Source organism: Megascapheus bottae, chromosome 26, assembly GCF_031878675.1.
Source record: "Megascapheus bottae isolate mThoBot1 chromosome 26, mThoBot2.hap1, whole genome shotgun sequence".
NCBI lineage: Eukaryota > Metazoa > Chordata > Mammalia > Rodentia > Geomyidae > Megascapheus > Megascapheus bottae.
Genome location: NC_143534.1, coordinates 10,297,622 through 10,310,897, shown reverse-complemented (window position 1 = coordinate 10,310,897; position 13,276 = coordinate 10,297,622). Strand labels below are relative to the sequence as shown.

General features: G+C 44.4%; 1 protein-coding gene across 1 annotated transcript in view; it reads left to right on the top strand.

The window, feature by feature from the left end:
* Positions 1-7,889: 7,889 nt before the first annotated feature.
* The window catches only part of Ccdc3 (coiled-coil domain containing 3), a 58,731-nt gene continuing 53,344 nt past the window's right edge, over positions 7,890-13,276 (top strand). Inside the window, exons 1-2 of the mRNA XM_090318905.1 lie at positions 7,890-8,371; positions 11,116-11,290. Coding sequence (XP_090175031.1) covers positions 7,989-8,371; positions 11,116-11,290 — 558 coding nt within the window. The 5' untranslated portion in view covers positions 7,890-7,988. The remainder of the gene's footprint in view (positions 8,372-11,115; positions 11,291-13,276) is intronic.

Sequence of the window (13,276 nt, the reverse complement as noted above, 5' to 3'; positions counted from 1 at the left end):
TTACTTAAAAATACTAAATAAAAATATTACCTGACGTTTCATCAAGGATTAGACAAGAATGTAGATTTTCTGTGCAAGTGATTGGGCAGGCAGAGACAGAGCACTTGTCTAGCACAGTAAAGGCTGTAGGCTTGATCTGTAATAGGGCAAAAGCAAAAACAACAGTTAAAAGACACTTCAGAATTTTTTTATTAAAAAAAAAGACATAGTCCAGGGATTCAGTGTCAAATATAGATCATATAACCTTATAACACATGAAGTAAATTTCCTTATAACTTTTATTTAAAATTTCAGCATGGAATGGAGAACAAAATTAAACTTGTGATTAAAACAATGCCTTTGTTCAAAATATTCTGTGTGTAAGGCTTGTAATCCTAGCTGCTCAGGATTGAGTAGTAAACAAAGGTAGAGGACATTACCCAGGCCCTGAGTTCAAGTCCTACTACCGGCCACATACAAGCACATATAAATGTCCTGTGCAAAATATATAGGCCTTTTAAAATTAATTTCTATCAAGTGCTCCTGCTAAAATAGTTATTAGGATGTGTGTACCAAGGAATTGAACCCAGGGCTCTGTGCATGTTAGGCAAGCATTCTACCACTAGGCCACACTTCTGGCCCAGAAATAGTTTTAAATGAAAAATTCTGCAGGTCATGATAAACATACATAAAATTCTAGAACTCAGGAGTCTAAAGCAAGAGGATCTCAAATTTTTAGGCCAGCCTAGACTACATTTATAGCTAATGCTGGGCTTTCTGATCCAAAGCTGGGCTGAAGTATGTTATTTTAGGATCATATACTAAGAGAGATTTCCTACTTTTGACACTGAATCTAAATCACAGCACCAGCCCACTCAGGTATACATTTGGGAGGAAAGAGCCAGGGAGAAGTCTAGATTCATCGATGAGATACAGAATGAGCTTACCTTCATTGTCTTGCACTGTGAGCCTGTATGTTAGTATATGTGACCTGAATCCTTACCATTCAAATTAGTCATTCCTGCTTGGGCATGGAACTCACTGGTATAGAGTCCTTGTGTACAAGGTTCCATTTCTAATACTGAAGAAAGAAAGATTAAGATGTGACTGGTAAGAGTAAAAAGAAGGAAGGACCAAGTATGATAGTGCATCGTTGATATGCCAGCTATGTGAGGCAGAGACAGGAGGATTGTTTTTTGAGCCAGACAGGCCAGAAGGATATCAAGAGAGAGAAAAGAAAATTTGTAGGCTCTGAGGATGGAAGAGAACCTTGAGCGAGGCTCTACAAAATGGATAGAGTCCAAGAGCCTGCAGGAAGGAATGTAGTACTACTTGTACCTTGATTTTCATCCACTTCAAACCTACGACCTGAGCTGGTCTGAGTGGATGGTGAGAAGAAAGTCGAGATGCATTGAGGAGTGGCTTTTCTTATACACAAGTTCATCTGGTTACATGGCTTGAATAGCAACACAGGATTGTAACTTTCATTCACTTGCAGGAATTCCAAAGCAGAAAACATTCTCATCTCAAAAAACAATGGATTTATAAACACATGATGCCAAAATAATAAATGGGATTTGGTTAACATGGATGAAAAGTCTATTAACTTTAAATTTAGTATCATATTCCACACAGTCATATTAATAATAAATATCTAGATGGCCAAACTTCATGGGAAACACTGCAGTTCACTGATTATTTGAAGTATTTTCAAGTATAAGGATTTGTTCTGAATTGCCTGAGAAGAGTACTAGATAAAGTCAAATTTCAGCTTAATTGAAACATTTTTTCACAGCTAATGTAGCTCAAACAACTAATGTGGATTGACCCCAAAGACAGGGAGTTCATTCTGAAATTCATCCTTAACCTTGGAATTTTAGCATTAGAATATAGGTAGTAATAAAGGAACATGGTGATTGCCAAAGAACTGAAGAAAATAATTGATAATTTTACCATGAACAGTTCATCTTTTGGAGATTTCAAGAAACTGGAGGAATTAAATCTTGTTTGAATGCTATTAGCTCCATTTTTTTCTATATCTCCTCCTGTTCTTTCCTTAAAATATTAAGATACTAAGTTCACATTTATTTATTCTTGTCCTCCTGAACGCATTAAAAATTCTATGTTCATAAAAGAATCTGCTTTTAAAGTGCTTTAAAAAGATTTGCATTTTAACAAAGATTAAACTGTCACAAGAAATTAAAAAAAAAAAAGCAGTCTGGGAATGTGGCTCCGTGGTAGAGTACTTACCTAGCATGCATGAAACCCTGGGCTCAATTCCTCAGTACCACATACATACAAAAAAAGCTGGAAGTGGTGCTATGACTCAAGCGGTAAAGTGCTAAACTTGAGCAAAAGAAGCTCAGGGATAGTGCCCAGGTCCTGAGTTCAAGCCCCAGGACTGGCAAAAAAAAAAAAAAGTATCAAGACTTTATCTCAAAGAACAAGCAGGGTGTGGTGCATTCTATACAGGAGGTTTGACCTGGGCTGAGTCATGATAATTTGTCTGAAAAATAACCTAGAGAAAAAAATCCAGAAGGACTGAGGGCCTGGTTCAGAGGTAGAAGGCCTGCCCAGCAGGTGCAAAACCCTGAGTGCAAACCTCAGTAATGCCAAAAAGAAAAAATAAAGGAGAAGGATGAAAATGAAATGGTGGTAATTTGAGCTGGTTATTTTAAATTTAATTTAATTGGTTAATATTAAAAGCTTTTCCAGAAGCCAGTCTACTTTTATTGGTAAGTGTTGAGTGCAGTTATTTCCACAACACTACATTTTTGTGAAGAATGAGAACATTTCTAGATTTTCAGCTATAACCTTCCCCTTTTTTTTGAGTTGGAATGTAAAATTACATAGTGATAAAAGAATATTTAAATAGAATAAGCTGCTTTATTGCTAAACTTCCCAGGGACTGAAAGTTTATATTCACAGTCATGGGATATATTCATTTATTAATTCATTCAACACGTATTTGAGTATTTGCTCAGGGTTAGCCATTATGGCAGAGCTTCCTACGACTAATCCATGTTTAGAAAAGATAATTTAAAAAGCTATAGTATATATTAAGTGGGACACCCTCGTGTGTGTGTGTGTGTGTGTGTGTGTGTGTGCCAGTACTGGGGCCTGAACTCAGAGCCTGGGTACTATCCCTTAGTTCTCTTGTTCAAGATCAGGACTGTACCATTTGAGCCACACCTCCATTTCCAGTTTTTGGGAGGTTAATTTATGATAAGAGCCTCACAGACTTTCCTTCCCCGGGCTGACTTTGAACCATGATCCTTAGATCACAGCCTCCTGAGTAGCTAGGATTACAAGTATGAGCCATCAACATCACTGTCAAGTTTTATGTTTCAGAGACTCTTTCTATTAACCCATTTAAGGCGTTGTTTTTACAGTAAATACAAGGATGTCCAAAACATTTTCCACACATTCTATCCATTTCTCAATAGTTCATCACAATTCCCTGTCAGGCAGAAAATCCCGAGATCCTTCCTCCTCTAGCACGAGCTCTTCCTTCAGGAATCTCCTCAAAGGGTCTTGAAGGTTTTCCTGTAGCTGCAGCTGGCCAAAACATCGAAGCCATGGTATGTATGTTTGCAGTCTCTGTAAACTTTCCCAGCGTGCTATTTTTTTTTCCCTATCAGCCATACATTCTCCGAGCAGGCTACAATGCTCTGAGATGCAGGTAGTTCATCAGCAAAGAACAGCAAAATACAATGCACAGCTTGTGTAATTATAGTCTACTGATGGGCTCAGCTGGCGGCTTTCTTTCAAAGGGAAGACTCTTCCCTTTTTAGAGCTTTGCTGTGTCCTCCTCAGGCCAGGGCCTCTGCCCTTTCCCCAGGAATGGCCACTTCCTGTGACAAGTCTTCACTTCCTATGACAAGACTCCACTTCGGATGATACCCTGTGGACACCATCATAGAAAAGCCAAGGAGTTTTATGATAACCATATATTCCCTTTCTCCAACCTTCTGTAGTTTTGCTTGTTTTCTTCCATTTCACTCTAAGCACAGAAATGCAAAAGGAAGGTCAAGAAGACCTGCTTGGTCTCAGTTTGAGAGTTTGTTATGCTTTAGCTTGTCAGGGGAAAGTTTCAGCTTCTCTGTATGTGATTTCCAGTTCTGGGGCCTGAACTTAGGGTCTAGGTACTGTCCGTGAGCTTTTCTCTTCAAAGCTAGCTCTCTACCACTTGAACCACAATTCCACTTCCAGCTTTTTGGTAGTTAATTGGAGATAAGTATCTCACAGACTTTCCTGTCCTGGATTTTTTTCATATTCTCAGATCTTGGCTTCCTAAGTAGCGAGGATTATAGGAGTGAGCCACCAGTGCCTGGAAGTTCAGCTTCTTATAGCCTCACCTAAGACCCTAGCTGGCTTAGCCTTAGTCTGTAGTTATGTGGACATTGAAATGATGGTGCTTCAGAGGGTGTTGGATACAATTTTTTCAGGCAGTCTTTTTTAGTCTTCAAAGCCTAGTTTGGTCTTCTACCTGGTCTATCACACAACTTTGATTAGTGATGGCTGTACACAGTATGTGCTCCTTGCTGGAACCCTGCCTTTAAAATCAGCCTGTTACCCTGTTTCCACTGGGCCAATTATGAGAAAGGCTGTGCCAATACTGAGGACATAGCCTACCACCTGCCCCAAGGCTTACAGAGAACCATGCACCACCTCTTCCTCCTGCCCCTTCTCCTCCTCCTCGTGCTAGTACTAGGGCTTGAATAAAGAGCCTCATGCTCTTCCTTAGCTTTTTTGTTCAAGGCTAATGATCTACCACTTGAGCCACATCTCCACTTTTAGCTTTTTGCTGGTTAATTAGAGATAAGGGAATTTTTCTGCCTGGACTGGCTTTGAACTATGCTCCTCAGATCTGAAGCCTTCCGAGTAGCAAGGATTATAGGCTTGAGTCATCAGGACCAAGCAGAGCTGTGTGTTTCTATGAAGCTCTTCTCAATGCCAACCCAAGTTCATTTTTTATCCTAAATGCAGATGGAAAATATAGCTGATGTGCCTGAAGAATCCAGGGGAAGAGAATTGTCTGGAAAAATGTACTCAGGGCAATAGTGGGAGTGTTTTGATTTGATTCTATCAACTTTAGACAAGAAGAGAGAAAACAGCCATGTGTACTCTTTTGTATTTATTTATTTGCTTGTCTAAATCAAAAGAAAAGTCTGTAGAAGTAGACAAATCTTTTCCAGGTTTCTGAGGCTCTTGAAGATGTAATTAAAAAGAAAAAACTTTCTCAACTATTTTGTCTGCATAAGTTATAACACAGGACCGAAATCAAACAGGGTGTTTGACCAGTACAGAACTGATGTCTGCTCAGTTGTATACGCATTCCCCCCCCCCGGGATGATGCTAACGTTCTTCCTAACTTAATTAGCTATATTTGCATAACTGTGACCAATGCACACAAGGAAGAATTAGTTGCTGTGTTGATTCCAGGCCTGTGTCATGGCGGTGGTGGGTGTGTGTGTGGTAGAGGAAACTATTCCCCTCATGATAAGTGAGAAAGGGGCCCTGGACCCCCCAAGGATATGTGCCCAGTGTTCTGTTTCCTTTGGCTGGGCCCCATCTCCTAAAGTTTCCAGAACTTAGCCCCAGCAGCTATGGGTAAAGTGTTCTGCACACAAGCCTATCCAGACATTGCCTATTCTAAGCCATAACTCAAACTAAAATGTACCCTAGGTACCTCTTAAACAAAGGCACCAACTTGCTCCTTTAAGACATTTCCTATTTTCCTCTATCTTCTAGTGTTCCATTCTTCTAGAGCCAGATTGTTGGGGTTTGGATCCTGACTCAAATTTGAGCTCTGTGATCTTAGGTAAGTTGGTTAACCTCTCTGTGCTTAAGTTAATTTCTCTGTCAAATGAGGTTCATAGTAGGTTCTACTCTGGAATGTTGTTTGGAAACTTAATTGGACTGACATATGGAAAGTTCTTACAACAGTATTTGATCCATAGTAAACGATGAATAAACATTGGCAATTGTTCATATTATTTGGCAATGCTTGCTCAAAGTCTGCAAAGAGTATAAACATTTTATACCATTTCCTCTTTCTTTAGTAAACCCATAGAACAAACATTAAGTAACTGTTTTGGATCTAATTCTGACTCCTTCTCCTCCAGCCCCTCCAAAGGGCACAAGGGGGTATGCTGTCTCTTGCTGGGAGGACCCAAGAATTCAGTCCTCTGCAAGCCAGGAAGACAGGCCTGGCAGATCATAGCTGGGAATCACATAGATGCTTGGTACTGCTGCCCTGGAAATGATTTTGACAACTATTTTTATCGTTTAAAATGTACTGAGGACCTGCCGAGTGTGTTGGCACATGCCTGCAATGCCAGCACTTAAGAAGCTGAGGCAGGAGGATGGAGAGTGTGAAGTTATTATGGGATACACATGAAACTTGTCTATGCATGATTCTTTGTCCTTTAGGAGCTCCTGTCCCTTTCTTCCTTTGGCTTTCCAGCCCATCACAGAAGTTTCCAGAACAGCACCTGATTGAGTCACTGGAGTCTAGGCTAGTGTGATACGCATGTCAGCCGAAGCCCTCAAGGGTCACATGATTCTTTCCTGGGAGACACCCAGAACCCTCCCTCCCATTTCTCTAGATGCCTTCAACAGCCTCCCAGGAGACAGGATTTCTACAGCAGAGACGCGTCTCAAAGCCATAGCCGACAGCAGATTCAATCCTCCTAACTCGTTTCAGGACTCCTAGGAAGGAGGCTCGGGGTCTTGTGGAGATGAGGTTCAGCCTTCGAACTTCCACTCCTAATTCTGTACCCTTTCTTTTTTTCTTTCAGATTTTTCCAGGAACCCTTGGTACCACATGCATAGAAAAAAAGCTGAAAGTGGTGCTGTGGCTCAAGTGGTAGAGCTCTAGCCTTGAGAAAGTCCAAGGACAGTGCCCAGGCCCCGAGTTCAAGGCCCAGGACTGGCAGAAAAAAATTGTATATATGTAGCTATATATGATGTTAAACGTTTCCTATGTGGCACTTACAGGGCAACTATATATTTCTAAAGAAATATTCTTGCCTGGCATGGTGGTGGATACTTCTAGTCCCAGCTGCTCTGGAGACCCACCTAGTAGTATTGCCATCCAAGACTGGCTGGGCTAAAGCTGAAAACCCTGGCTGTGGCTCAGGTAAGTGCTTGCCTGCAGGTGTGAGGTTCTGAGCTCAAACTCCCAAACACTGTTCTCAGAACAAACAGGTATGGTGCAGCAAGTGGGAACGCATTGACTAGCGAAAAGCTGTTTTGAGTTGACTGCTAATTTGTATCCCAGGTTTAGGAACTCTGGAAGTTTGGATATTTGTAGCTCATTTAACTTTGGTCATGGCAAGTTGGCTTCCCCCCTACCCCCCCCCCCCAATCTTTGTCAAGGCTTTCTGAAGTGAAGGGAGGGGGGAGTTTCTGAAGTTAAATGGGAGAGAGGAGAGGAGGGAGGAGAGAACTTTCTAAAGTTCATTAGGAGAGGGAAAGGAGGGGGAGAGGAGCGAGCTTTCTGAATATTTAGTAGTCCATACAATCCCGGGAAACAAAGTCCATCTGATTTCTGTGTCTTCTGGCTCCAAACGGGCTGCCTGGGAAACGGAGGCTTGCAGAATCATCAGGCGCACGGAGAGCGGGATTTCTAGTGTGTCCGCGTTTTTCAGGGCTGCTTTACACCTGGGAAACTGGCCCAGTGGCTAGTACGGGGCTGGAGGCCGGCCTTCCACTGGGGGGGCTCGGGGGCTCCCGGGCTCAGCGGGCTGGACGGCGGCGCACGGACCGCCGACTCCCCGCCCTCCCCACGCCCCCACCGCGGGAGAGCGGCCGAGCGAGGGGGCGGGCGCCGATCCCCGCCCCCGCGGGGCCCGGAGACCTTTTTAAAGCGTGGCGGGCGGGCGAGGGCCGGGCGTGGACGGTGAGAGCGGTGCCTGCGCGGCCCTGGCGCTCCCCGCTGCGCCCCGCGCCCCTCCCGGGAGAGCTCGGGCCATGCGCCCGGGCTAGCGCCCGCCGCCGCCGGCATGCAGCACCCGCTGCGCCCGCTGCTGCTGGCCGCGCTCTGCCTGGCCGCGCGCCCCGCGCCCGCGCGCGCCTGCCAGCTGCCCTCCGAGTGGAGACCCCTGAGCGAGGGCTGCCGCGCCGAGCTGGCCGAGATCATCGTGTACGCCAAGGTGCTGGCGCTGCACCCCGAGGTGCCCGGCCTCTACAACCACCTGCCCTGGCAGGACCACGCCGGCCAGGGCGGCCTCTTCTACTCGGCCGAGGTGGAGTTGCTGTGCGACCAGGCGTGGGGCAGCATGCTGGAGGTGCCCGCCGGCTCCAGGCTCAACCTCAGCGGCCTGGGCTACTTCGCCTGCCACTCGCACACCGTGGTGCAGGACTACGCCTACTTCTTCTTCCTCAGGTGAGCCGGGCCGGCCACACCTGTCCGCGCCCGTCCCCGGCCCGGCACCGGTAGCCTAGCAGCTCAGGAACCGTTTCGTGGGCAGCGGGCCAAGTTACAATATGCCCTAGGCGCCTGCGCCCCGAGAATCTGCATTCTTCTCCTGCTGGCTCGGAGGGGATCCTGACCAGCCCTGGCCCAGTGAAACAGGTTGAAATGCAGGGGTGATTTCCTCGGGGTTCTGTACCCCCAAGGCGTATGTGGTTTCCACAGCCTGGCTGGCGTCTGGTGGGAGCAGATTGGGATTAAGGAGAGAGGCAATCTTTGAGATGGGTCCTTGGGCTTGTGGCTTCTCTCTCTCCACCTCTCTCACCTACCTACCTACCTACCTACCTGTGTACACTGGGGCTTGAACTTAGGGCCTGACACTGCCCCTTGGCTTTCTTGCTGAAAGCTGACCCAATACCACTTGATCCAAAAGCTCCACTTCTGGCTTTTGAGCAGTTAATTGGAGATAAGAGTTTCAGGAACTTTTCCTGCCCTGGCAGGCTTCCAATCAAGATCCTCAGATCTTGGCTTCCTCAGTGGCTAGGATTATAGTGATGAGTCCCCACTGCCTTGCTCTGAAGTGTGATTTTTTTTTTTGGCCCATTTGTTGAAGTTTCTCCCCCACATCTTTCCTGTATGAAGTAAGAAGGAAGACCTGGTTGGTACTAAAACACCTGGTGTTTTCTCCACCTGTTTCTTACAGTATGACAATCAGACTGTTCCCCATGTTGTGTTATTCAAGATAGCAAAGTCTATAGGGGCCAGCTGAAGCTCTGACTCTCCAGTGTTTTGATGGGTAGAACAGGCAGGTGGAGCTCTTTGACTCCAGTCAACATGACTGTCGGGAAGTTCCATGAAATTGGTTTGTTGTCAAGATGGAAGACCTCTGCTCAAGAGTTCAGGCAGTTTTATTGACTGCTTCCCAAGTTCACCAGAGTTTAGCAGGTAGAACCCTAACAGTGTATGTAAGATGTTTCCAAGGAAGAGTGAGAGAGAGCCAGGCATGGTGAAGCAGGTCTATAACCTCAGCTACTCAGGAGGAGGAAGGAGGGTGGGTTTGTAGCAAAGATAGATTCTGTCCCAAGATACAAACTAAAGGATTGGAGGAGTCGTGGCTCAGGAGGAGAGTGCTTGCCTCCTTGTGTCAATGAGGCTCTGGGTTCAATCCCCCACACTGCAAAAATAGGTGAAATTCCCAAGAAAATGTCAAGGTGGATGGAATCTAACTCACATTATAGGTAGTGAATAAATGAATCCAAAGCTATTGTAATCAGTAATCATTCTGGTCTTCCCCAATCCATGACCTAACATTTGAGTACAGCTGCTCTGAGCTGCTAATTCATTTCAGCGCTAAGAAAATGGTTCCACAGAAGAGCAGCCATAAACTGGCAGCAATGTTTTCCATATTGGAGCCAGAATATCTAAGTTTAGAATACACGACCTGCTTTGTGTTGGCTCGAGTGCTTGCACTAGATTAGGTGTCTCTCTTACTTTCTTGCCCCCTCCCCTCCTTTTTGTTTGAAAAGTATAGTTTCCAAATAAAGTCCGCCAGGACTGAGAGACTGCCTTGATTCTGCGAAACTTAACTCTGATTTTTCATGTTATTATTTAGGAAAATTTCTGAGAACCTAGCTATAAAAGTATTCAAAACCACTTTATTTTCCGAAGGGAAAACTCAATTCTAGAGCAGACATTGTTTTTTCTTTTTTTAAAATATGAAATCCAGTTTTGTCCTGTGGCTTTGTGGAGGCCAGCTAGCAATGTCATGTTTTGCTCTAATTATATCTACAAAAAGTTAGTACAGACATACAGACTTGCATAGTAGTATGCCAGAGCTATTACACGGAGCTGTCTTGCCCTGAAGTAAGTTAGCAAATTCATACAAGTCATTCCTTCTTTGTTGTTCTGGAACCACTGGATGAGAACAGATTTGGTCAGAGGGGTGTGTGTGTGTATCCATCCATCTGTCCATCCACACCCATTTTGGCCTGGATTGTAATTCTGTCCCCCCCTGACTTCTTTGTGTGTGTGTGTGTGTGCACGTGAGCATGCATGTGCGCTAGTCCTAGGGCTTGAACTTGGGGCCTGAGCACGGTCCTTGGGCTTTTTCCTCAAAGCTAGCACTTTGCCACTTGAGCACAGCACCACTTCTGGCTTTTTCTATGTATGTGGTACCGAGGAATCGAACCCTGGTCTTTGTGCATGCTAGGCAAGCACTCTATCACTAGGCCAAACTCCCAGCTCCTTCTTGTTTTTTTTGATAAGTTGTACTAGGCTCTGTAAAAGGCTTTATTATGCATACCATTCATTAATGTACTGCACTTGTGTCAAGTGCTTTATTTAATTTTCTAATGCAATTTGTATGGTGTTACCAAGTCAGTAGGTACTACTCAACAGATTGTAAGATTGAGTCTTAGAGAAGAAATTGGTGACACAAGATAAAGCCATGGTAGGACCTGAACTCAGGAACTTGCCATTCTCTCACTAGGACACAAGGACTAGGGGAAGAGAAGCCCGGAGGGACTTAGAAGACACACAAGACAGGAATGTACACACACCTTCCCTTTTCTGTCCAGATTCAGTCTCTTAAAGGCTTTAAGTAGCACTATTAGTAGCTGTGGAAAATTCTGTCATGAAATTGAAAAGACTGTCCCCTCCTCTGTGACTTGGTTGATGCTGGTCCACCCAATGTAATATTTTTTCTCTTTCTTGACTAGGATGGATGATAATTATAACCTTTTGCCTCATGGAGTCAATTTCCAAGATGCCATCTTTCCAGATACACAAGAGAACAGAAGGATGTTTTCCAGTCTTTTCCAGTTTGCTAACTGCTCCCAAGGGCAGCAGCTGGCAACTTTCTCCAGCGACTGGGAGATCCAGGAAGACAACAGGGTAAGAATTGCTTGGGCACACACACAAAAGCTACCATATCATATAGGAATTTGGTGACCCACACAGTTAACAGTACTCTGCCAAAGATCCAGACCAAAATATTTATCATTCTGTTCCATGTTCAACTGTTTAAAAACATAGATCGTGCTGGGTGCTGGTGGCTCACACCAGTAATACTAGCTACTCATGAGGCTGAGACCTGAGGGTCTAGGTTCGAAGCCAGCCTAGGCAGTAAAGTCTGTGAGACTCTTTTTCTGTTATTGGCCAGCAAAACACTAGAAGTAAAGCATGGGTCCAGTAGCAGAGCACAAGCCCTGAGTCAGCCACAGGAGAGGCTCCGAGTTCAAGTCCTATGCTGGCAAATACACAATCCCCCCCCTTTGACCCCTGAAAAACGCACTGTTCTTAAAGTTTGGATTTGAAGGGCTTTCCCCTTTGATAAAGGAGTTCTTCTGAAAGTATGAAAAAAATAAGAGATGCCAGTTGTTACCCTCTGCCTCAGTTACCACTCTTCAGAAGGGAAACAGAAGTAGCCTCCAGCTGATAGGGTTGATGTAATATGGTGTGTGTGTGTGTGTGTGTGTATACATAGATATATATATAAATGTAAATATGGGTCAGGGCTGGTGACGAATGCCTATGATCCCAGAACTTGGGCGATTGAGGCAGGGGGATCTTGAGGCTAACTTGGGCTACTTGTTTTTGGAGGTTGCCACTTTTCTAAAAATGGTAGTTCACACTGCTATTGGATTGGTTGGCCGATGGGGTGGTGACTCATTCACCATCAAAAATGTTTTTAAGGCCATGCTGGAAAAAGTTCTGATGTGTGTCAGACTACCTTCTTGCAGGGATGAGCACAACTGACTCGCAAGCCAAATAAGGTCTGTGGGATCATTTGAGAGGGGATGGTACTGACATGTTATTTTAGTTTTCCATGGCCTGTCTGCCTACATTGATCATGTGTGTGTGTGTGTGGTGGGTTGGACTTGGACTCAAGCTCTCAGTTTTCTTGCTCACAGGGGGTGTTCTACTTCTTGAACCCTGCTTCCAATCTAGCTTTTTGCTGGTTAATTGAAGATGGAGTCTCTTGGCTCAGAAACTGTGATCTGCTAGGTCTAAGGCTCCTGCCTAGCTCTGATGACAGGCCTGAACACCTGGTGCTGTATTGATAATTTTGTGTGGCCGTCAGAAAACAAGGTTCCCTATCCCTGGAACTATTAAGGAATTAACCTGGGTGGGAAGAAGGGAGTCAGCCAGTGTGTCAAAAGTTAGCCTTTGTTGGGTAGCTGCCTCCATATTTGCAAATTCACTTGACCCTTCAAAGCCTCTGTATGCTACTTGTGTAGGATCTGTCCTTCACATGGTTAAGTGGCTTTCCTTAGTTCCACTCTATTCAAAGCAGTCTGGAGTCCTCTAAAACCCTCCTTCACACTTAGACAGAATTTTAGGGGAACTTGGCTGACTTTCCCCCTCTGAACATGGCTCTGAGTGCCTGCTTTATCCTTAATCCTTTCTTGTTGTTTTGAGAGGAGTCTTACTACAGAGTCCAAGTTGGTCTTGAACTTGTAATGCTCCTGCCTCAGCTTTCCTAGGGCTTGGATTATAGGTGTGTACTATCATGCCTGATTGGCCCTCTTCTCATCTTTACTGTTGTACTCCTGCACTCCCTATTGAATTGGAGGCACTGAGTGTCTCAAGCTTTAAGTCACACCTAGTACATTCCAATAGTTTCTTTTCTTTTTTCTTTTTCTTTTTTTGGATTGGCTCCTTTTATGAGAGCTTGCTTCTACAAATAAATCCTTGATAAAACAATAGATTTATGTCAAGAGATCAAATATTATTCTAAAAATACTTAAAGAGCTTTGCTTCCAAACCCTTCAGCTACATAATTTTATTAGCTTTTTGGTCACATAATGAAGCTGTTAACATTGCTTTGGAATTCATTTTTTTCCAGCATTTAAGCAAGAAGCAAGCACAATAGGACCA